The sequence below is a fragment of the Pseudopipra pipra genome, chromosome 4 (assembly GCF_036250125.1).
Source record: "Pseudopipra pipra isolate bDixPip1 chromosome 4, bDixPip1.hap1, whole genome shotgun sequence".
NCBI classification, from domain to species: domain Eukaryota; kingdom Metazoa; phylum Chordata; class Aves; order Passeriformes; family Pipridae; genus Pseudopipra; species Pseudopipra pipra.
In genome coordinates, this window is record NC_087552.1 from 29,306,056 (window position 1) to 29,329,706 (window position 23,651).

At 47.6% G+C, this 23,651-nt stretch overlaps 2 protein-coding genes and 1 long non-coding RNA gene across 3 annotated transcripts; 2 read left to right on the forward strand and 1 right to left on the reverse strand.

Moving 5' to 3' along the window:
* Positions 1-1,593: 1,593 nt before the first annotated feature.
* SH2D4A (SH2 domain containing 4A) lies at positions 1,594-11,258 on the reverse strand. The gene is made up of 9 exons (XM_064652141.1): positions 11,084-11,258; positions 10,171-10,330; positions 9,487-9,646; positions 7,588-7,653; positions 7,051-7,186; positions 5,642-5,858; positions 5,102-5,232; positions 4,462-4,682; positions 1,594-2,944 (listed from the first exon to the last, which is right to left on the reverse strand). The coding sequence occupies exons 1-9, from the start codon at positions 11,256-11,258 to the stop codon at positions 2,852-2,854; spliced, it is 1,359 nt and encodes a 452-aa protein (XP_064508211.1). The 3' UTR covers positions 1,594-2,851.
* Positions 3,339-17,188, forward strand: LOC135413051 (uncharacterized). The gene is made up of 2 exons (XR_010430080.1): positions 3,339-4,202; positions 7,331-17,188. It is a non-coding gene; the product is annotated as an uncharacterized LOC135413051 (long non-coding RNA).
* A 2,950-nt stretch (positions 17,189-20,138) lies between these two features.
* Positions 20,139-23,079, forward strand: AP5S1 (adaptor related protein complex 5 subunit sigma 1). Its single transcript, XM_064652156.1, has 2 exons — positions 20,139-20,477; positions 20,948-23,079. The coding sequence occupies exons 1-2, from the start codon at positions 20,320-20,322 to the stop codon at positions 21,372-21,374; spliced, it is 585 nt and encodes a 194-aa protein (XP_064508226.1). The 5' UTR covers positions 20,139-20,319; the 3' UTR covers positions 21,375-23,079.
* The last annotated feature ends 572 nt before the right edge of the window (positions 23,080-23,651 follow it).

Genomic DNA, 23,651 nt, shown 5'->3' on the forward strand with positions numbered 1-23,651 from the left:
ATCCACAGAGACCATGCCACTGTAAGTACCTTTTCCCTTGACAAATGTTTATATGTGTTTGTCTTTTGTTGGATGTAAAGGATCTGCCTTGCACTTCCCTTGCAAATCATCAAGGGTCCAAAACACTGCCAAAGTACAAAAAGAATGAAAACTTTGTAGACTCAGCCCCAAAATACATCACTTATCATAGAAAATTCAGCAATCACTCAAAGAACTGTTTTGTTCCCAGAACACATAATAAGTTATTTATAAAGAGCTTTGTTTTGATGAAGTAACTTTACAAATATTATGCAGTAGGAGGAGACAGGCATGGCTTGTTGAGTGCATATGAAAGTTACAGTAACTCAGCTCCTCCAAGGCAGCTGTTCCAACAGTCCCAGTCAACCTGAATTTGAAACTGGGTGTTGTATATTAGGACAGTTTTATAATCATAGCCTGCCTCAAGCCTAGCCTTAACTATTTCTGTGATGGGTTTTTTTCAGTGCCTTCCCTGAGGTTTCCCTAACCGCTCAGTAACCTAAAGTAACTTTGAGATTGGCCACACTTGTAGAGAAGGGCTAAACCAGATGATCTCCAGAGGTCCCTTCAAACCTATATTAGTTTCCAATTCTAAGCACTGGACACTTTTAAATTCAACACTTCATTATTTTGGGTACTTTAGCAAGTGTGTCATCAAGACCCTGTTATCAAGACAAGTTATGTGAAGCAAGTCATCCTTACTCCACAGACTTTTGGGGTGACTAGATTTTGGAGCAATAGATAGCTAGTCTTGAGGGCATCTGTTCTGGCAAGATAACTGCCTTTGCAGTCAATTCAGTGATCTAAATGTGTAGGTACAAAACTTTATGTTTCTTTCCTCACAGATGACAGGTGAAGCTGGGAATCTTTGAAAAACTGAGGCATGACTCTCAAACGTGGGATAGATGTGAACATGGATAGTGGTTTTCCCTGGGCTATACCGAGACAACATTTGCAAATAAGTAGTTTAATTTAAAGTTGTGTGAAGCTACTGTTCCACTGTTCAGCAGGGCAAACCCAGAGGAGTTTTACTATAGATCTTAGAGATAAAATTGATTAAGTTCTGCTATGTTCATGCCAGATCAGCCTGGACCTTATTTCTGCAAGTTAACACCCTGCCTCTCAAAATGCCTTTTTAGAGGCATTTAGACTTTCTCCTCTGTTTTTACCAGCCCATAGGTATGCAAACACTTCATGATTTGTCTCCTGCAGGATAACAACTAAGGCACATTCTCCACATCAGAACAGATGCTTTTCTCTAGGGTCTTTGAAGGACATTTTTTTTTGGCCATATTTTTAAAATAAACAGTTCATAAAAAAGGAATACAAATAATCTGATACCCCTTCTCATGATTGAAGCAGATTATGTTTAAGTTATTTCTTTGATACGTATGATATAATGCTCAAGAAGCTCATTAAGTCAATTGAAGTGCCAGAGTGTCATTAGATTCAGAATCTCAGTTTACACTAAGGCTTTATTTCTAGCAAAGTACACCTGCTGTAACTGGAGTGCAGTTTTCCCTTTTCCTTAAATGAAAATTGCCTGTCAGCATAGTTGTAAATTTTAAGACCAGATGATCATAATTTCTTTTATTCTATATCCCTCAAAACACAGATCAGTCCAAGACTAAGGTTTTGACTGCTCCTTCAAGTTAAGCAGAATAGCCCTGATCTAACAGAAAAAAGGAAACAGGTAAACGATTGAAACGAGATTGACTATTGTTCACTATTTGAGGATAGTGTCTCTAAAACTTTATGTTAACAGATTAAAACCACAACCTTCAGCTGTAGAATTTGTCATGCAACAACATGAGGGAATCTGAGGACTAATTTGTTATGTGATTCTGTCCAGGCTCTCCCTCAGTATTCTGAATGATGTATTTAAAAAGCAGTGTAACAGATAAGGAGACAGAATATTACATTGAAAAAACAACTTCTATAATGAAGTTTACACCAGATGCATCTGAGTAATCCGGACACGACTTGCAATAAATAACTCCATTTTGGAAAATATCATTCTTTACTGGCAAACACTCTTCTGTAAACTGTATTAATACTGATATGGGTGCTGCTTTTTACATTTTTTATTCTCTGTACCTGCGGTAGTCTTTTATACAAATGCCTCTGTCCCTTCTTTCCCTTTCAAAAGGTTAATTCCTCTCAATGCAGAAAGGCCTGTGTAGGATTTAAATACAGGTTAAAAGAGTGGGGATCTATATTCAGAGGCTAGAGGAGTTTAAAAAATGTACTCTTCATGAAAATCCATCATCACAGAGAGCACCTTTCACCGAAAGGCACTCAGGGTTTGCTTGGATGTTCAGTTTGAATGTCCTTCATTTCAAGGACACAGCATTTTACAGAATTAAGCTTCACATTATGTAAATTACATATCAAGATCGATTCTCCTCTCCAAGTTGTTATGTGCCTTCAGGAAGGTATGATTTCATTCAACTGTAGGTACCAATCTATTTCCCAGATGGCACACAACCTTGCATTCAAGAACAAAAGGCAGCTTGAATACAGAAGTCCCTGAAAAAATCTGCAAAAACCCATTGAAAATCTGTGGCAGTATCTCCCTGTTCAACTGATTACTTCATCAACTCATTCACTCCATTGTCTGGGATACATCCAGGTGCTTTGCAGCTTGCTGGGCTGATGCATCCTTCAACTCAGTTGATATGATAAACCCACAACAGTACTTATCCTCCTACTGCTTCATTTTGAAGGATATAAAATAGAGGCACTTAGGGTTTCAGGTAAGTATCAGCAGCTCTAGTTCCAAGTTCAGTCTTTGTGAATACAAGCATGGGACTGCACAGTGAGACTGGGAGGTTCACTCAAAGAGAGAGATGTAGTCTGGCTCTCGGTCCTCTTGGCCACATGGGTAAAGCAGCAGTTCCTTCCCCAAGGAAGTGATGGGTTCATCCTGTTGATATAGGATATGATCAAACACCTGTTTTCAAACAGACCCTACCTGTCACAACCTCACAGGATGGACAGCAATCTCCCCGCCTCTGTTACAGTGTGGCCTCATTCATGCCACTGTGTGATCCAGCTCAGTGCCCTGGGGAACCTGGGGTAGGACCCAAGTGGGTGTCCTCTGTCTTCATAACACAGTATTTGTGCTCAGTGCCATAACTCAATGACACAACTCCGGCAGTGCTCAGAAAGAGCTGTGCTCATCTTGTAGGAAACTACAGCTTCTATGACATGAAGTGGTGCCCTGCCTAGAAAGTGCTGGAGCAAGGACTGTGCAGCGTGCAGGTAAGCAGAACCATGTGCTTCTGGCTATATTTGTGGGAGGGGCAAGGGTGGATCCTAGAGTGAGCACATATCCTCTGCTCAGGCAAATCCTGTTCTAACCAGGGAATTCCCTGACAGTACAGTGTCTGCTTCCAGTCTTGTCCTCCATCCTAGCAGCAGATGCATGGTGGGGACTTGCCTTCTTTCATGGTCACTCAGTGGGTGATAAGCAGAACCCACTGGATCACTTTGGCAGAGTGGGTTTAGCCTGCCCACATCTGCTGTAGCACTGGGGCTCTGTAGGATTCACTGCAGACTATGGGTATGGCTCTATCTTTGATGTAGCTCTGCACAGCCAGGCTTTAAATCCCCTGGCTCTGGAGTCAATAGCTGTGTAGCTCCTGCTTTCAGTGATTTCAACCTGAACTGTGAAAACCACGCAAGAAGCAAGTTCTGGTAGCCCAGGTAGAGTTCCATAGAGCAAATGAACATAGATATTGCCCTCATGTCAAATTTTGTTTAGGCATGTCTGTATTAGGCTAGGCACTTATTTAAAAGAAACAGGGATTTTAAATGAACCTATAAAGCAAAAGTATTGTCTTGTCCCTGGTCAGATCTTACAGTGAAGGAATGAACAATCCATCTGGCTCTCCTTGGAGCCCATGTAACTGCAGTCAGTGCTGGTAGACACTACTGTTATTGCTGCAAGAATCTGCCAACCTTCTTCCTTCCCTTCTATTTTTTATCTTTGCTCAATATCACACCTTGCCTGCTTTTAGATTATAAAGATACCTTGTTCTCTTTCATGCTGAAGCTGGAGGCAAGCAGGATTTTCTGTTTACCCAACTTGCCAGAACACCACAACCACAGAAAATACGAAAGAAAGGAGTCTATATGAGTATGCTGTCACCTCTCACCTTAGCAACATTTCCAAGTAGCACGTAAGTAACTTGAGCCCTGTGCAAGGTGTTCTGTGTGCTTGAGAGTGAATGAGTCAGATCTAAGATGTTTGAGATGTGTTAGGCCACCTGAGATGTACCAATCAGGCTGACATACCCTTCTGGAGCAGCACACAGGATACCCAACAGCAGTTAAAATGGGTCTAGTTACCTACTTCAAAATAACTGCATCTATTCTTTCTTATTTTGAAGTGCCCTGAGGCAATTAAACAGTTAATGAATGCATTGATAGATGTTTTACCTTGTGGTAGTCTACAAGGTCAGCCAGCGTTGAATGTTGCAGCTGGTCCACTCCAAGGAAGCTGTAGGAATCACCGGAGGCATCAATGAGGAAGTGTTTACATCCTTCCACAGACCGATAGGAGAGCACATAGCCTTTGATTTTCTCACTGACCCGGATCAGAAAACTCCCTGGTACTGTTTTATCTAGAAGCTCCTCCGCTTTCTTAGAGGTTAGGATACCTGTTCAAAATTAAAACACAGAACTGAAGGGAGAAGAGCATTTGTGCAGGACTGGACAGAACAGTTCTCACAAGAAATCTGCTTTACTGCTCTAAACCCAGTCCGTGGCACTCCCATCCCTTGTTTTGTTGCCCAATAGCCCAGGAAGAACCGTACTGCCATTGCTAGTAACAGACCATGGCCACGGGCTAACTGCTCTACCTTAACTGCTCCAGACTTGGCCAGCCATGAATGACAGACGCACGGGGCTTGAAAGGACAGATTCTGTGTTATGAGAGAGAACAGCATTGCAGTTTGTTGTACACTGATTCCAGTACAGCAGCAGCTTCACTCCTGGGCCCAGCCTATGTTAGCAGCCATATATCAGCAGAAACAACTCCTTAAACAGTTGGGTTGGAGTGGGAATGCTCAAGACTCACCATGGAACCAAGGTGCTATTGTGTCCACGGTTTTGAGATAGCCAGCTCGGAGAGGGAACTGCTCCTCTTTGAACCACTTGATGATGCTTTCTTCAGTGGAATTGGAGATTGTCCTCTGGATTCCCTCTTTCCTGTTAGAAAAGACCGTGGTTTGTGCATCAGGTTCAAATAGGTTTTGAGTCCTTGCACTGAACTTACCTTTTGCTTAGGATTTTAAGAACATCCATAAACAGGCATCTTACACTACTGCAGCTCTGTAGAATATGGTTTTTAGTGAACATCTGGCATCACAGAGGCTGTATGCACTTGCACTCCAGGCTTAGGACACTCTACTAAATAAACCTGTTACCCTCCAGGAGTAAACATCTGAAGGCCTCATCACACCCTAGGCTGGAATATAGCCTAGGCTCTGTATTTTTCCCCATGGGGTGTCTCTTCCACACGAGGAGGAGAGCTAACCATTCCCATCTCAACCATCCCATGCTAGAGCAGAAGAATCTCATCCCTTCTCCCCTCCACAGGGCATAGGGGCTTCCTTACCTAATCGCTCTCCCATTTGCTGTCACAGGAGGTAGAATTTTAGGCTTGGGGGGGAGAGGTGGATACTGGAGTGGTCGCCGATCTCCTGCTATGGCACCCTTGGAAATATCTGCCTGCTTCCCTCTGTGGATGCCCTGAAGTGAAAGCCTCCTGTAGTCATCCCTGGCTTGCCGTGCAAGGGAGCGTCTCTTCTCATCTGCTGCCTTGGATTTCCGCACTGGAACAAAAAAGGAGTCCTACATGAGTGAACAAGCAGGCAAGTTTAAAGCTTGCTGCCCTTTGGCCATCTTCCTGCTTGATGAAGTGGAAGAATAACCCATTTCACAAGCTGAAAGGTTCACTCAATTGTGAGACCATTTGCCACGTGTCTCCCACGTGTTACGTGGCATCTGCCACTTAACAGGGTACAGTGTTTATTCCTTCAAGACACTAAAAATCTGTGGTTTTTATGGATACCAAGTCCCTTTGTACTTATAGACTTCTTGGTTTGGTTTCAGATGCTGACTCCTCGTTCAGATATAGATTTCTGTAGTGCCTTTCATGTAAGCAGGTGGGGAGCAAGCCATATGGAATTAAAGCTGCTGAAATGACCTCAAATCAAAATTTTTGGGGGATTTGAAAGAGCTGATCCATTTTGGAGGGTGGGGGAGAGTCTTGCTGAAATTATTATGGAAAGTGGAGAGCTTGGGTGTGTTTTTCTTTCTTTTTTTTTTTTTTTTCTGTAAAACTGCCTTGATTGTTTAGGTCCACCTCACCCTGGAGTCTGTAGGAGTAACCAGCTCTCTAGTCAACTTTTTTTTTTTTTTAATCAGTCAGGAAAATAGAACCCCTAGCCTGAAGTGGAAACAACTGGTGGTACAGCATTGCCATCTACTGAGCAGCAGGGAAGGAACTGGGAAAAAAATGCATCAGGTTCTCCCTTGGGAAGTATTTGGCAGCAGTGATGGATGCTGCTGCAAGCCTCTTACTGTTTGCCATTTTCCTTCCTATCATTGGGATTCATTACATGAGATAGTGCAGCAGGGCTCTGCTTAGATGGGATCATGCCTGGATGACAGGGAAGCTCTTTTTAATTAGTTCTTGTCACCCATTATCCTTGTCCTCAAGAGCAATGGTTACTGCAAAGTCCTACAGAAGACCAGCTTCTAGTTTAAGATTAATTATCCTCTCTACACTCATGTAGTTCCTTTGTTGCTTGTTTTAATATAGTATCAGTAGGAAAAGTTTTCCATTTCCCTTCCCAGCTCTAGTCTCAAGGCTACGTGGACTCAGAAATATTTCTGATAATGCAGTGCTGTCTTTCTTGGCAATACTCTCCACCCACCGGCCTATTATTCAGTTCCAGTGTGACCCCACAGAGCTCTAGAATTTCTCAAGCCTCACAGGAAAAAGTTATCCCAAGATCTTACAGAATTCCTGCCATTCAGGCTCATTCTCGTCCGATTTCTGCAGTGTTCTCTGGCTCTCTGTGCTGGGGTGGCTCTGTGGTATTGCCTCCTGGGAGTCTGTGGTCTCTTCAGAATTTCTCCTCTGTGCTTCCTTTGGCTATGAAAGAAACAGTATGTTCAGCTTTGTTGCAGGCAAGTTTTAATCTTGCTTTTTAGCTAGCCTTGAAATACTGGGAACTCCATTAGATATTGTGAATCCCTCCAGCTTCAACAACATGCAGATCCTCTGTCTTTACTGCAGGGGACAACAGAGGAAGTGAGGGAAAATAGTCTACCAGAAATCATCAGGAGCATCTCCCTGTGCTACTCCCCAGTCTGCCAGTCTGGCCTGCTTTGTATCATCACCTAATTGTCACACTGTACATGAGGAGCATGGCAACACTGCTCCAAGAGGTGAGAACATTCTTAGGTCAGATGAGGCTTTGAGGCTGACAGGGACTCTAGGATAAAGCCTGGGCCCCACTCAATGTTTCAGCAGCATCGTAGGTTGCCACTTACCTTTTGGAAGCTAAGTTTCCTCATATGGCAGTCTGCCAGCATCTGGTGTACATCTCTGGTTCCCCTCTAAGCAGAGCAAAAGAGCGGTGAGAAATAAATGCAATGTTAGGACAATTGCTCTTCTTTTGGAGCAATAGATGTATAATGCAGCAGCAGTCATGACATTTGTTAACAAATTTTGCTAGCCTTCTCTGACAAACATTGGGTTTTCCATCATATTAGGCCTAACATACCACATGAGGAGAACTCAGGAGTGTCAGGATTGCCATAAGCATGTCTAGATTTGCTAAGCAATGCCCCCAAGTACTTCCAGGGAGCAGCTTCTTTCCTCCCTCCCCCTAAATCAATCCCTTGCAGAACTTGCCATCCACAACTTTACAAGCCTGTGCTCGTTTGCGGCTGCGGCTGTGGTGTTGCAAACGCCTGCTCAACAGACTGACCCAACTAGCTGCATATCTCCTGCTTGCTCTCCCCTGCAAACCAGTCTGGCTACCCTGACAGCAGTTTCTAGCTGAAACTTGCCTTTGAAGGTGAACAGTTAGATTTGTCTTTAAGCAAACACCCACCCACCTCTCCATTGGACCCTGACTGCTCCCACGGCACAGTGGGTGATGAGGTAACTGTACTACACTGCTTACCAAGGACATGCTTCTGCCACCTACTTGGCTAATATTTAATATGAACATGGCTTTACAATTTCTCTCTCCTCCAGGAAACTAGGAACTTCAAATGTGTGTGGAGCTGCTTTTTCTTAGATATTTGTCTGTTCCCTGCAACAGACAAAGCACAATGCCTGGATCCCTTACATTAAATGGGAACTAAATCTTTTGGAATTAGATTTTTGGTAGTAGCTTTGGGTTTGTTTTTTCTTTCTTTTTTTTTTTTTTTTTGTCAGCTGTGACTAATAACTTCCTATAAAAAAAAATCTCCCACATAGTTGCTCAACTTCAGCAAACAGTGCAGAGAAAAACCTCATGTGACTCAGAGGCTTTTGATAAAGGAGAGAGCCACTCCAAATTCCCTTCACTATTTTGGTAGCAGCAGGAGAGCATGTTGCCAAACCCCAACCTTCTGTTATCATGTTTTTTATGCCGAAATATGGTGTAGCTGTACGATAAAAGAATATACACTCATACAAGTTCATTCAAGGCTGAATGAAAACTGCTGAATGAGATTGGACTTCTCCCATTAAATTGGCAGGGTGTTCTGTTCCTTCTGTTCAACTGCAGTTGCATGGGTAGTTAATTTAACTCATCTTTTTCTCAGTTCTCTGCAAATGGCTTTTTGTAGCCAGTTAAAAATTAGAAATGTATTTATTGCTGGAGAAAAATATTTCTGTACTAAAACACCAAAGGAAAGCAGACACTGTAGTTACTGCATTTCAAATTGTCCTGTGCTGTCAGGGTCATAAGCTGTTTTCTAACTATTTTAGAAGACCGAGAAACCAAAGAACCACGCATGTCAGATGATGCTGGTAAAATTATCTTCATTTGTTCTTTTATAAAAGTGGATAATCTGTCTAATGGCTGTAACCTTACATGTACAGATCCTGGGATAGCCTGCCTGGTCTTGCCCCAGAAGCCATCCAAACCAGCCACAGTGCAGGAGGGAAAGTACTGCACCCCTCATTTTACCCACAGAGAATGGAAGCAAAGGAATTCAGAGTAACTTATCTGATGCTACAGAGCAGATCTGTCCTACCTGAGAATAGCACATGGACCTCCTGAGTCCCAAGGAAGGATGTAACAGCATGGCTTCTTCTCTGACTACAGAAGAAAAGCCTTAACAGATAGATGGTTTTTTTTCTTCAGATTTCTATTTACAGCAACCAGGATTTGCTGCACTTCCTAGTTCTCAAAACATGCGTTTCTGATAGCTGTGGGAAAAGGGAAAAACTACCTTTGTGAGCTCCTGGCTTTTCCCGGTTGTTGTATCAGTCATTTTTCTCCCACGTTCCTCCTTTGTGTGCACAGTGCTTTTTTTATTCTCATGAAGATCTGTCTCACCCGGTAGTCCTGGTTGTGGGTGTAGAGACCATGTTATAGAAGAGTCAGTTTCTCTGAAATGCAAGAGAGAGGACTTAGGAACCTGAGGGAGTCACTTTCTGCTCCCTGAGCATCTTGCAAGGAAGCTGCACGTGAGCAGAGCAGTGCTGCATTGAAGCCATGTGCGTATGGGCATTTATATTTCCAAATCAGGTAGGTGCAGTAATTGATTTAATGACTTGTGGTGAGCAACTGTTGTCAGGCTGCACACCAGCACCTCTTGGTGAATCAGTGCAATCCAAGCTCACCACCTGCCACAATAACAGTGTTGGCATTTCCTGTGGTCTGCAGAGTGTCCCATGCAGGAGCCACATCAGGAGAGGCTCAATGAGCCGGAGCAAGTCTCAGGCTGGAGCTGGTCTCTGCCAGCATTGTATGTCCTCACAGAAAGCCAACCTTTGCCTGTGTCTTTTGCCTGCAAGACCAACACGACAGTGGTAACCACAGCCCCTACAGAGAAGACCCCAGCCTCTTGGTCCCTAGAAAAGCCTTCTCCTCCATGTCAGCCCACTCAGACCCCCAGCCGAAGTGTGCTTACCTGCCCTCCTTGCCTTGCTCTCTCGCCAAGCACTTTGCTCTTTGTGCCTGGATCTCTTCACAGATGGCTGCATATGGTTTATCTGAAGGATGCTCGCCCATCACCCAGACCCAGACATCATTGTCAGCACCGAGTTTCCATGTCACCGACTTCCCATTGGCTGGAAAAGAAGCAGCTCTTTGGCAAATGCTGTTTGCTGGATAGCAGGGTCTGTGTCCCACCTGCTGTGCCCTACTGGCTGCTGTTGATGACAGAGCCTCTCCAAAAGCAACTGTATGTGGGGAAAGCTCAGCTGGGAGGCAGCCCACACTTCGCATTTTTTTTCATGCTACTGAAACCAGGTCAGTGAAGGAAGTCTGAGTCTGGGGGCAAAGGAGAAGGCTCACTACCATTTGTTTTCTTGCTTTAATTCCTGGCTACTGCCCTCCCCAAACTGTGTGAGGGTGAACCACCTGCAAGAGAACACTGTGGGGGAGAGCTGGGAGAAGAGTGCTATCTTCCTAGCGTCAGCATGCTGTGCAATCCTGGTGAGCAGACTTCAGATCTAAAGTCTCAGTGGGAACTGCAGATCTGGTGCCTCAGGACAGATATTCAAATCCCTGGTTATGTTAAAGACAGAGGCCCCATTTAGTGGGAAACTTAATGAGATGCACCTCCTGGGGGCAAATAAGCCCTGTCTTCCCAGTTAGGGGAGCCAAGCAATTTGGTCAAGGACAGAGTGTCTGGGTCAGGGAGTAAAACCATAGTGCCTCTGGTCAAAACTACCCCATTGCAGGTGGGTTTGGAGATAAACCTGTTATATGTCCATGGGAGAAGAATTACTCTAAGGATACATTACCTCCTGTTTCCAGGGAGCAGTAGACTAGGCCAGATATGTGTCAGAGGGTGAAGCAGCCAGGAGGCAAAGACTTACCTTTTCTTGGCAGTGGCTTCTTTGCTGGAGCCTTGTCCACAGCAGCTTCTCTTTCCTCCCACCGTCTGATCTGTTCCTGCCTCATCTTGAAGAAGAGGATCTGCTTCTGCTCCTCGCTGAGTTCTGCCAGCAGGTCAGGATCGATGTACATGTCTGATAATATCTGTTTCAGCATGGCTGCAGGTTTCAGTTACACGTTTGTGGCAGTGATCTCCAGGGATAAGATCCTCTTCCTGGCTCCAACAAGAAAGAGTCCCTGCCCGTCTGAGCCTGGAGTAGGAATGCAGGCGCGCCAGAGTAATTATGCTTCTATCTTTTTTTTTTAGCTCAAACTTCCTGCGCAGACCAGAAAAGTAAATAAGTATCTTAAAACCTGCTGTTAAGATTCCTTGAAATAGGAGGTAAGCTCAGCTCCCACGCAGCCCTTCCCTGCTTTGCAAGGAGAGCTGGCTAGAAGGGGAGAGTCCAGGAGTGGGGAGGTTGTGTTGATACTCTGATAAACCCAGCTGATAGTATATCAAAGAGAGAGAGCACTGCCTGTTAGTCATCAGAGGTGCGGCTGAGTTGTGCCCAAGTAAACATTCCTGCTGGGCAAGGAATCAATGAACCCATGACTAGACGGCTCCTCCTCCTTCCAAACAGGAAAACTTTGATGATCAAAAGCCCAGCCTGCCTTGTTTTGCCAAAGAAAGATGGGGAGGACTTTTGGCTCTGCTTTTGAGGTGGGAGTGGGAATTTCGGAGTGCTCCCATCCATCAAAGGCAGCCTCCCAGCAAGTCAAGGGAGCACAAGTAGTGCAGCTGGTTTGAAGAAAGACAGCGTGGATGGTCAGTGTCTGAGACAGCTCCCGGTCTGACACATCTTGCTGATGCACCTTGCTCACGTGGTGAGCGTGGCATGGGACATCCCTGCCTGACAGGATGAAGTGGATGGGGAGAAGGAGCACTCCTGTTCCTGCACAGGATGTTGGCTTGTGTATAGTGCACACTGGTGAGGTACTGACACCTGCCCAGCTGTGCTATGTGCTCATGGATTTACATTTACAAAAAATGGGAGCTCTCCTGTCACTTAGGAACTTAGCAAATGAGAAAATAGAAATGTGGACTAAAGACCTTGAAACCAGTTCTTTTCCTTATCTTATCTGGATAAACTCGAGGAGACCAGGAGATTGGTTGGCAGTGCTTTTGGTGACACAGGGAGGCTGACAGTCATGTGTGAAGTGCAAGACCAGAGCACGGGGGCTGGTTGGCCAGGGGTGGCAGGGGCTTCCTGGACAAATTCTTGAGAAATGTTGTAGTCATCAGGCTACAAGGAGATTAAGCCAGTGGGTTTATTCATGTCCTTCTGCACAAATCTTGGGAGTCTGAGGAACAAGCATGCTAGGACAGAGCACAGTAGGTGGGAGGAAGAGCTGGTGAGGCAGTAATGTGGAGGTACAAAGGGCAGAGACATGGCAGAAGAACCTGTGCCAGGGTGAAGTGGGACTGTATATTAAATTAAGTTAATGAGGTCAAATCAATTAGCCATCTTACAGGAGATAGACTGAATCCCTAGGGACCCAAATGTTGGAAGAAAAGTGTTGGGAGCACCTTCAGCTTCAGAGTATGACTGCTTGGTTCCTACTATATAAAATAACAGAGGCAGTAGGGGAGCCAGCAAGTGCAATACTGAAGCTTTCCAGGGAGCACACATGGAGTACATTTAATTAGATAAAATGGGGCAGCACAACAGAAGCCTTCATAAAGTCAGACTCTCAGAACAATATATGCTGTGTTGGTCCACCTTCCCCTGTCTCACATCCATGCTGGGATCAGGTAGGCTGTCCCAAGCATTTCCCTGCTTCTGAACATGGCTTGCATTGAAACTGCTGAAGACAGAGCTGGCCGGAGCCCCAGTGCATTTTAATGCCCATGCACTTTCAGCAGGGAGAGCGTGAAAGGAGCTTGGAGCAGCTGGAGGAGCTGTAGGCAGGGAGACAAGGAGTTCCCTGAAGAGCTCCAGGCATCGACAGAGCAGACCACTGTCCCAGCATAGCCTTGTCTGCAGCAGAGGCCAGGAGCAGGAGCAAGAGTCCCTGGGAAGGTGCAGTGATCAGGAATTGGGAATGAGCCTTCTATTTCTATTTTGTTTCTCTGATTACTTAATATTTTCCCTATTAAAAATGTTAACTTAATTCCAGAATGAAGCATGAAGCTAATGTTCCAAATTTGTATTGATTTGGCTTTCTTGATTTAAATAAAACAAAGGCTTTTTGGGGAGGTGGTCTGATCTGGGCAATGCTTTCTGAGTACCCCACAATAGCAGAATTGTTCCAGCTCAGCAGGGAAGAGGCTTGGACTGTCCTTGAGCTATGGGGGTGGCAGCTGTAGAGAGGGAAGAGCTTTTTGTGGGGAGGGTGTTGTTGAGCATTTCCTCAACCCTTATTTATGCATCCTTTGTGGATCTGAAACAGTAACAGAAGTAGGATAGCTCTGGCCATCTGAGCTTGATGATGTGGCAGAGATGCCTTCCATGGGCTGACAGAAATTAATCACAATGTCTAAAACTGAAGGGGCTTTTAACAAAAGAGACTTGTTACATGCAGGGAGATGAGATACATTTATTCCCTTCAGGTGTAGTTCATGAGCTTGAGTCCTGCACCCTGCTCTTTGTATAGCAGTGGGCAACTTGAATCCACCTCACCATCATGTCAGCCCTCTTCCTCATCCCTTGGCTGCACAGGAGGCATTGAACATGACCCAGAGTGGCTTATGTTGCAGAGTTAAAATTTGCAGTGAGCAAAGCTGTGGTGGTTAAATGGTATTTCTTTCTCCATCTCTCCCAGTGCTGCCTCTTGGTGCTGTAGGTGCTCTTCCTCACTCTGGGGTGTGCTTCTGTCTTTGAAAGTTCCGTCTTGCATCTTCTATATCCAACCTGACTCCTTCTGCCTGACCAGGTTACCTGTTTCTCACAAAGCACTTGGGAGACAGAGAGGGTTTATAAGGATTGTGAGTCTTTTCCTCAGTTAAATTAGGCTTCCTGGGACACGACGCATGAGAAGCCATCAGCAGAATGCATGCAGCAGCATGTCCCTGCTGCTCTGGCTTCTCAGGAGTGGGAATGGCTTTGCTGTGGCATTTACTTAGTAGGACTTGATGTGCTCTGACATATGCAGTGGTGACAAACTGGTAGTCCCTTTTTCCATGCCTAGGGACACAGTGTGTTGGCAAGATGGAAGGGTGCTCAGAAAACAAGTTTCACAGTACTGATGCAGTTTTGCAGAGTTGGATCTCCTTGTAACAAATTGGTTGTAAGAGGAAATTTATAATGCTGTATCCCAAAGGTACCCTTTAAAACACCAGCTATTTTAACACTGGGAAATGACATGCATCTCAAGAGGTTTGAAGTGGTTTTTTAGCAATCACTTCATTAAAGATTTTAGGAGATGGAAGTCCTTGTAATAGCAGCATTCAAAGTTTGAATCAAACCCATGTTACTGTCACTTGGACAGAAGTGGTTTTGCAGATGCTGTTCCAGCTGCAAGTAGTATATTTACAGCTCAAATTTAGGGAAGCCAAAGACTGCAGTAATGGCAATGGGAATTCCAAGCAGGTAACTTGTAGGAAAACTCTGGTTAGAGGTCTTGTTAAACTTTCTACTACTTGTATTTTTTCATGGGAGTGACAGATGGGAGCTAGTTTTGTGGAGGAATGGGAAATGGGAGTAGCCAAAACCAGCAAAACTTAAGTGGAGGGAGGTGGGAAGCCAAAACATGGCTTTTGGGGCTATGCCACTTATATATGATAGTTGACTTGAAAGCCATAAAGGAAGTACAATGCAAAGGTCGAATGACTCTTCAAAAAACAAGGTCACATAATATTTATGTTTTCTGCTAGAAAGCAGCCTCTTCTCTGTGCTCCTGTAAATCATCTACCATTAACAGGGGAAATAAGTCTATGAACACACATAAAAGCACAACCACTTTTCAGAAGAACTGGTATGAGCTCCTGCTCACGTGTGCAGTGTGTGATACTCAGTCACTGACAGGCTCACTGACACTCCCTTTTGGCATAATATTCCTGGTCCTCACCATGAATGCTGCCATCTGAGGGGAAGATTCTCCACAAAAACAGTAGACAGACAGATAGGCATTTGGTATGATTTTCACCAAGAAATCAAGCAGGAGGGTGTAAAATGAAATAGTGGACAAGCTGAACAGTGGCTCTTGGGCTGATTTTCTGGGAGGCGGCTTCTTCAACCTGCTGCACACATCTCTCCAGTAAATGTGGCAGTAACTGTAAAGTAAGAATAACCCAAGAAACTCAAAGATGAAGAGAAAAGAGAACACAAGAAAAGCTGCTTCAGGGTACAGACTGAGGAGATAAGAGATTTCTATTGTCATAAAGTAGTTTTTCCCATAAAAAAGCAGGTAAGAGCACATTGTTCAGAAAATGGTGGAACTATATTATTTTGAATCAAGAACTTCTCCTTGGAGCTGGTCATCTGCTTAGTGAGAAGTGGCTTCATAGACACCATGGGGAATTCTTTTCCCTAGTCAAGAGGTTGAGCCGTGAGAGTGCAATTGAATTTCCTTTCACTTGCCAAACTAAGTCCTGAAGCACTGAAGAGGTATTTTGCTCAGGTTTTGTTGGATTTCTCCAGTTCCAGCCACTCCAATGCCATCACCTCCCTGCCAGACTTCAGGAAGCGATTTCTGATTTTTTTTCAGAAGTGAAGCAAAACAGAATTGCCAAACCCACCTGAAATCAGTGCAGCCAAAGGTAACTGCTTCGCAAACCTTGCTCTCAGTGCACAAGTCTTCATGGGTTAACTGTTACATATTGTTCATAAAATGCACTTTTGTCAGAAAATATTTATGTTAGCAGCTGTACCGGCAAGGTTACTACCAAAATATCCTTCTGTGCTTTGGGGTCTGGTTGTTGGTTTATTTGTTTTGTTCTTGTTTGGTTTTTTTTTAATCCTCATCCTGTTCTAAATATGGGAATGATTCATTCCTCTCTTTCTGTTTAATTTCACTTCAGCCTACTGTTTTCTGTTTCAGATGAAAGGAAAGCTAGTTTGTTCATAAGGAAAATATGACTGCATAAGCTTGGCACTCAGAAGACAGAACTAGACCTGTTTGTATCTTAGAATCGTAGAATTGTAGAATGGTTTGGATTGGAAGGGACCCTAAAGATCATCTAGTCCCAACCTTCCTGCCATAATCATGGACATTTTCCACTAGACCAGGCTGCTCCAAGCCCCATCCAACCTGGCTTGGAACAATTCCAGGAATGGGGCATCCACAGCTTCTCTGGGCAATGTGTTCCAGTGCCTCACCATCCCCACAGGGAAGAATTTCTTCCCAATATGTAATCTACACCCACCTTCTGTCAGTTTGAAGCCACTCCCCTTTGTCCTGTCACTACATGCCCTTGTCCAAAGTTTGCCTCCAGCTCTCTTGTAGCCCTTTTAGATACTGGATTCTGAGTAAGGCTGGCATATAATGGTTGAAAGAGCAAAACCAATGAAGTTACCACAACATGAATTACCTTGAAATTACCTATAGCTGAACTCACTTGCCCTATAGGCCCCTGATCTTATAGCCTGTGGCAGTGGTTATCTTATAGCAGGTACAAATGGATGGAAATGGCAACAAGGAAAAATAATTTGATATAGCAGCAGCCACTGAACACAGTTTGAGGACCCAGGGCTCTACTTTCAAGAAAAAAGTTGTCTTCCTTGCTAGAATAGTGTGCAAACATTTCTTGATCATCTTCCTATATTAAAATTACTGAGGGAATTACCAGTGCGGTGAAAAGGGTGAGGGCTTCTATAGGTTAACACACAGGATCAGAGCCTCAACCAAACTCAGCCACTGTAAGAAAGGAGATTTTTTTCTAGCCATGACACATAATTTAATTTACAGTTCTGTGCAGAAAGGGTGATCAGTGGTAAATTCCCAAATCCAGCACCCTGAGACACAAAAAAGCAGGCCTACTTATACAGTTACAATCTTAAGCTATTAGCATTTCTTACTGAAGTCACTACTTGGCTAAATTGTTATTGGCTCATCCTTTCTCTGCTTTGAATTAAAGCCATTGTGTCCTAAGAAATCACAGTGCATGCTCAGTGAGTGGTGGTCTTTTTGTGGGCGGGGGGGCCTGAGCTGGGGTGTGTTTTTACTATTATAAGGAGCAAAAGTTCATCACTAGGGCAAGTTCTCACCACAGAACAGGTCAAAACAGGTTTTCTTCTAGCTCATCATTACACATCCCAGACAAGAAGGATTTTATCTTTGTTTTCCCCCCTCATGAACTTAGGCCATCAATTTCCTGTCTTCCATATTCCCATGGTTATTGCTTCCAATGCTTAACCACTTTATCTTGTTATTTGGAACTTTGCTCCTGTTATTCATCAAGGTGGGAACCAGGATGGAGGCACTTGTGTGGAACCCCTCTGGAGGCTGAGGGTCTGGTTGCATTGGTCCCTGAAGCTTAGTCCATATTTAGATGATGTACAATTATGTCCATTCCTATTCAAGTCATGACAGTGATTGATTTATGGCCCTGTTAAAAAGCGAAGATAATTTGAACAAGAACAAGCTGCAATGAGCCGGAGTGGAAATGAACTGGAGCCACAGACCAACTGGAGAGGGAAACAAACTGGAGCTGCAAATAATCTGGAGCCAAAATGAAGCTGAGGAAGATTAAACTCAACTGGAGCCTAAAATGTGCTGGAAGCAAGAACAAACCAGACCCATCCACGAGCTGGACCTGAGACAGACTGGGGACAGAAACAAATAACTTGAAGCTCCAAGTGAGCTGGAGCCACAAACAAGCTGGAGCCACCAAGTCCCCGCAGCATCTCCGAGCCAGGAGCGGGGCCGTGCAGAGGGCAGGCAGCAGCAGCATCGCCCTCGGTGCAGGCAGCCCGGCTTCTTCCTGGGGCATCCACACCCCACGCGGGGCTCTCGGGCACAAGTGGCTCCCGCTGTGGTGGATTCCAGCTCTCCCCAGTTCCATCAGAGCCAGCGCTGGGCCGAGGGGTTTGTCCTGCCGGCAGCGGCTCCGGAAAAGAGCTGCAGAGAAGAAACTAGGTGGGAGCAGGGGGGCCTGTAGCAGGAGGGGTCACCGCCCCCTCGGGAAACCTCCATCCCCGCCGAGTCCCCACCCCCGCCAGGGGGACATGGCTGGGAGCCAAGGCCGGGAGCCGCCGGCGTGGTGGAGCTGGGACTGATCCTGCGGTGGAAAGCGGAGCATTGCCGGGGACTCCCAGCCCCAGCGGCTGAGCTACAGCTGTTCCCCAGGCCAAGAACCCCAGGCCGGTGCCCAAACCGCCGGGAAAGCCCCGGGCGGGTCCCACCGCCCCGGGCGCGGCGGGGAGGGAGCGAAGCGCCGGCCCCGCACGGTGCCGCCGCCCGGCGGGCGCGGAGCGGCACCGCAGCCCACGGTACCGGCACCGGTGTGGCCATCGCGGTGTCCCTGCACAAGGCGGGGGCTCGGGGGAGGACACGGCCGGGTCAAGGGCGGCCACAAGCCGTGCAGAAGGCAGGGGCTGCCGTGGCACCCGCCAGCAAGGAGGACCCCGAGCAAGGTAGCGTCCCCGCTCTGGGAAGGTGCAGGGGAGAGCATTCCAAGAGGGTTCTGTAGTAGCACAACAACATGGCAGGGGGCTGTGGCTCCCAGCGTGCCAGGTCTGGAGATCAGCTGGAGGAGCTGCTCTGAGCCATGTGCAGCAAGGTTGCATGAGCCTGAGGCTGGACATCTCCTCCTGGGTGGTGGCACCAGGGGTACAAATTCTGGCAGGCTACACCATGGCTGGGATGGACACCACAGCTGGGATATGGACAACATAGCCTGGATATGGACACTGTAGTTGGAATATGGACACCAGAGCTGGGATATGGTGTCCCTATACATGCCCTGTGCACAGCAGCAAGACCCCCACTCCTCCCCACCTCCAGCCCTCAACCTGTGAATGACCAGCCACAGCCATAAAGAATTTGTCAAAAACCAGCTTTGCCACTGAAGCCACTTGAGGCAGAAAACAAGTATTCCACGGCTGGAAAGGTCTCATGGAAGAGCCTCTCCCTCCATGTCCCCACAAGACAAGCACCCTTCCATGCTCGCCCTGGCTGTGCCCCCCCGAGCCATGACCCCCCATGCCATCCCAAGCCATATCCACCCCCATGTACCCCCCAGCCATGTCCACCCCGTGCCCAGAGACAAGTGTCACCACCCCCATTTGGACCCTGGTCTTTCCCCCCAAAACTGTCCTGTGCCCCCACTTTGAGCCACACCTCCCTGTGCTGTAGGAGTACCAGGGTGGTCACATCAAGAGCCTCCCCACCAACTCATGTCTTATTTAAAGTAGTTCTGCTCTAAGCCAATTATGGTTTACGTTGGGCGACAGGAGGGGCTTCACCCCAACCCTGGACCCAGGGGTTGGGCACTGTGAGCTGGGCAGCATGGAAGTGTTCGCTGGGCTGGGGACTGTCTTTTGTGTTTTGTTTATTGCTGTGATTGTTTTTTTACACACTCTGTTAATACAACTCCTTCGAGAGGGGGAACAACCCCGGCTCCTGACCTGGGACTGCGGGGGGTGGGCACTCCCCGATCTGGGGCTGCGTCGGGGGGCCAGGCCGGGCGATTGGAGCTTCCCTGGGTGCTGGGGGCTCCCCCAGGGGCAGGGCTGCTGTGGCAGGGCAAGCGTGCGCCCCCGACCGCTGTCCCTGCTTGGGGGGGCGGCAGGAGGGGGCCCCGCGGGTGTGCCCCGCTAGCCTGGGCCCCAGGGACGCCGGGGACTCAGAGCTCTGCCCCGCTCCCGGTGCCGCCTAGGCCACTGGAACACCGCGGGGAGGAGGACACGGGACAGGGGCTGTGGGTCACGGCTATGCCCGGGGCAAGAGCAGGGATGGGTCGGGAGGGGACACCAGGGACTCTCACAGCCGGGACATCGCTGCTCGGCAATACTGCCACCGGCCATACTGTGCGTCCTCCCTACCCCACCCACCGGCCGCTACCCACCAATCAGCTCTCGCTGCCCCCGGAGTTTTGGCCAATCGTAACCCGCCGTTTGCGCGTCCTCCGCTCTTCCCTCCGGCCACCGCCTGCCGCCCCTTCCGGAAGCACCACCGCTCCTTTCCCGAGCCACTGCCGCTCCTTTCCCGAGCCACCGCCGCTCCTTTCCCGAGCCAACATCGCCCCTTCCGCCGGAGCAGGGGTTGGGCTGGGCCGCGGGGCGCGGTCTCGGCCATGGTCCGGGCGTTCGTGCTACTGTCGCCGGGCGGGCAGGCAGGGCAGGCTCCCTGCCGCGTGCTGTACGCGCGCGCCTTCGGGACCTCTCCTGGGACCCCTCTCGGGGGTCCCCGGCAGCGCCTTCGCCGCAAGGAGCAGCTGCTGGTCGTGGCCAGGTAGCCGGGAGAACCCCCCGCCTCGGGGCGGCGACATCACCCTCCATGGGAAACCCCTTCCTGGAGATGCTGGGCTCGGTGGGACCCCTGTGACCCCCTCCATTCCCTGGAGCCCCTGGAGTTGTGACTATCCATCCCTTTCCCTGGGACCTCCAGGGATGCCTCCTTTTTTTTTTTTTTTTATGTGGGGGCTCCTGGGTTTTGCCGGACCCCCAGGGCTGAGACACTCCTTTACTGTGGGACACCCTCCCTTCCTGAGGGGAGTCTGTGCTCAGTGGGACCTCCAGAACTGTGGCAGCCCCCTTATGGGGGACAGGGCTCAGCGGGAACCCCAGGACCATGATCCCCCCCATTCATCAGATACGCCCTTTTTGGGGATGCTGGGACCCTGTGTCCCCAGTAGAGGGGGTCACTCTATCCCTGGATGAAGCAGGAGTCCATAACACAAGGGTCCCCCCTTTCTCTTCCAGACAAGTGGCTTCCCAGTGCCAGCTGCTTCAGTCATCCCTGGGCCGCCTGTCCTCCCCACAGCTCCCCCAGCTGCCTGATGAGCCGGTGTCACTCCAAGATGCTCCGGGGGGGCTTTTCCAGATGCCCCCTGGAGACCCCTTCCCTGAGCGGGTGACAGTAGTCTGGTTATCAGTGCTGGCCCTCGCCTGTGCTTTGGTTTGTGACCCCCAGGAAAATCTGTCCTTGGCTGAAATCACCCTGCGGCGCCTGGCTCCCCGCCTGCTCCTCTCCTTGCGGCTCCTCAGCCCTGGTGCTGATGTCCTGCTCCGTCAGGATGCTGCTGATGCCCTCCTGGATCGTCTCCTGCCCCATGGGCAGATGCTTTTTCTCAATGAACGTTTCCTCCAGGCAGTGGACCGGGAGCTGGGTATCAAAGCATCCCGCTGAGCTACAGATGACATCCCTGCCCATCACTTGGATATTTTTCATTGCAGAGAGACAAGGGAAGGATCCGAGATGGTCGCCAAGCCCCAGCAGGATGGATGGGAAAAGTAGCTCAGGAATAAAGAGCAACATGCCGGCAAAGAGTGGGATTTTAATCCATTTATCCCCCAACTTTGTTGTGGGAGAGCTAATAGCCATCCCCATAAATCCATCTGGAGCTGGAACAGTGCTGTGTTCCTGCACCGTTTTCCTGCGCTGTATTCTTGCACTGCTCCATGCGCATGTGACAGCGGGCGGTGGCTCCACATGGCCGTGAATGGACATTAAAAAGAGGGATGCCGAGTTACCCCAGCTGGATGTTACAGGGCAGGTGGGGGGTTCTTGGCAGGGGAGACCTGGCTGTAGGCAGTGCAGAACCCCTCTGCTGTGGGATGGGAGCTCACCTCAGGACAGGAGGAACCCCAGGGAACATGGGGAAGCCAGGGGTGTGCAACCAGGCCTGGTGCATCAGAGTCACTGGGTGGGGGATTTATTTAAAACAGGCAGCGAGGCAAGATGTGGCCGTGCGCCTGACACAGCAGGTTGGTTGTCACCTGGTGATGCTGCTTGGGAACAGGGGACCTATGTGACACCCTGGGAGGTGGCTGGAGCTGGCACCAAACTGCACAGCTCTTCCAGCTGCCACCAGGGTGCAGTGGGGATCAGGGCTCTATCCTAGCAGTTTCTGAGTGCTGGGAGGGTCAGGGAACCAGGACGTGGCATGCGTGGCTCTGCCTGGAGGCCCCTGACCTACTGTACAAGCATATGGTAGTGGGTTTTTGAAAAAGGGGTAGGATGAAAAGGAAGAGAGAAAATAAGAGATGAATTAAAGGGGCAGAGAAAGAAAGAGAGGAAGAAAGAGAGAAAGAGAAGAAGGAAGAAAAAAAGAAGGAAGGAAGGAAGAGAAAGGAAAGAGAGATCACCAGTCCTGGTTCCATCCATCCAACTGATGGGATGTCCAGGGTTCCGAGGACACAGCCCAGGCTTGGTGGGGGTACATTTTTATACATAGGTTTCCCTGCCCTCAAGACAGATTTCTCGCTTTCTATGCAAATTAGTTCTCATGCAGTCTGTTCTTTCACACCCTTCTGGAAATGGGTTGGGGGGAGTTGGGCATCTTGGATGGTCTCGTCCCCCCCTACCAGATTGACCTTTGGTTGACAGTATGTGCCTGCTTCTGTGCTGATGCTGTCTTATTTTTTTAGTTGTGTCTCTGTGGACTAGAACAAGGATGTTTGTCCCAGAAAAGTGCTTCCCTACCTCTGCATGGCCCCTTTATCTGGTCACATCTTGTTCTTCCTTGTGGCATGTTAGTTCCAACAGTCCTTGGTTGGCTCCATGGCCATCCTGCTGTCGGTGTTTGAGATTTACACATCATCCCCTTTTCTTCTGGGCTTCTATGGCTCAAACATCAATAGGGCCCTTGAAAAGGTGATCCCTTGAAAAGGGAAAAGAAGGGAAAGAGAGGTAGAGGGAGGGGCAAATGCATTCTGTAAATTATCTCTAAGCTTTGGGATAATCTCTCCATAATTCTCCACACCTTAACATACAATCCAATTACCAAAATGAAAAGCAGAAAGGTTAATACTAAAAGAACAATCACAGTGCCACATTTTGTTAAAAATTCACGTTGCTGTTGGCGACCATCCAAATAAAATGTCACACCAGAGGTGTTCCCCATCTTTCTTCACCCATTCCATCATCCAGTGGACTTTTTCCACATCTTGGTGAACAGTAATCAAAGTCTTTTGTCTGTTGTCTTGTGCTTGCTTCAACAGTCATCTCAGGTCCTCATGTTGTAGCACCTTTTTTACCAGTGTGAGGTTCATACCAGTGGGAATGGGTTTTAAAGCTAAGATCGAGGTGTACTTAGATTTCAGCAACTGGTAGGAGTTAATCAGAGCTGAATGATTGAAATCCTACCCCGCATTGAACAAATTTACAAATGTTAGAATGATTTTTTGTTATTACTACCTGATTATCTACAATTACGTGATCACAAGGTGTTCCTAAGAAAACACATCTCTTGCCTGCATACACATGCATGTTTTCTGTGTTGCAATCTGATCAAATTTCAAAATGGCATATTTTGCTCAGTATCAAGAGAAGTGTCTTGAGCCCTTAGTGTATTTCCTGACAGATAAATCCCTGTTGTTCCTGCACAATGCATGCATCGACTTCTGTAGTTTGCCATTTTTTCCCTTCTTTCTAGGCCCATACCCTATGTTCTGTGGGGTACAA

Bases quoted from the DNA above. Each gene is read 5' to 3' on its own strand.
- AP5S1 (XM_064652156.1), top strand. From the start codon at position 20,320: ATGGTCCGGGCGTTCGTGCTACTGTCGCCGGGCGGGCAGGCAGGGCAG. The intron at 20,478-20,947 runs GTAGCCGGGAGA...TTTCTCTTCCAG, and splicing joins CAGCTGCTGGTCGTGGCCAG to ACAAGTGGCTTCCCAGTGCC.
- SH2D4A (XM_064652141.1), bottom strand. From the start codon at position 11,258: ATGCTGAAACAGATATTATCAGACATGTACATCGATCCTGACCTGCTG. The intron at 5,233-5,641 runs GTAAGGAAGCCC...CTTTTCTAACAG, and splicing joins GCAAATGGGAGAGCGATTAG to GAAAGAGGGAATCCAGAGGA. The intron at 2,945-4,461 runs GTAAAACATCTA...CTATATCAACAG, and splicing joins ACCTTGTAGACTACCACAAG to GATGAACCCATCACTTCCTT.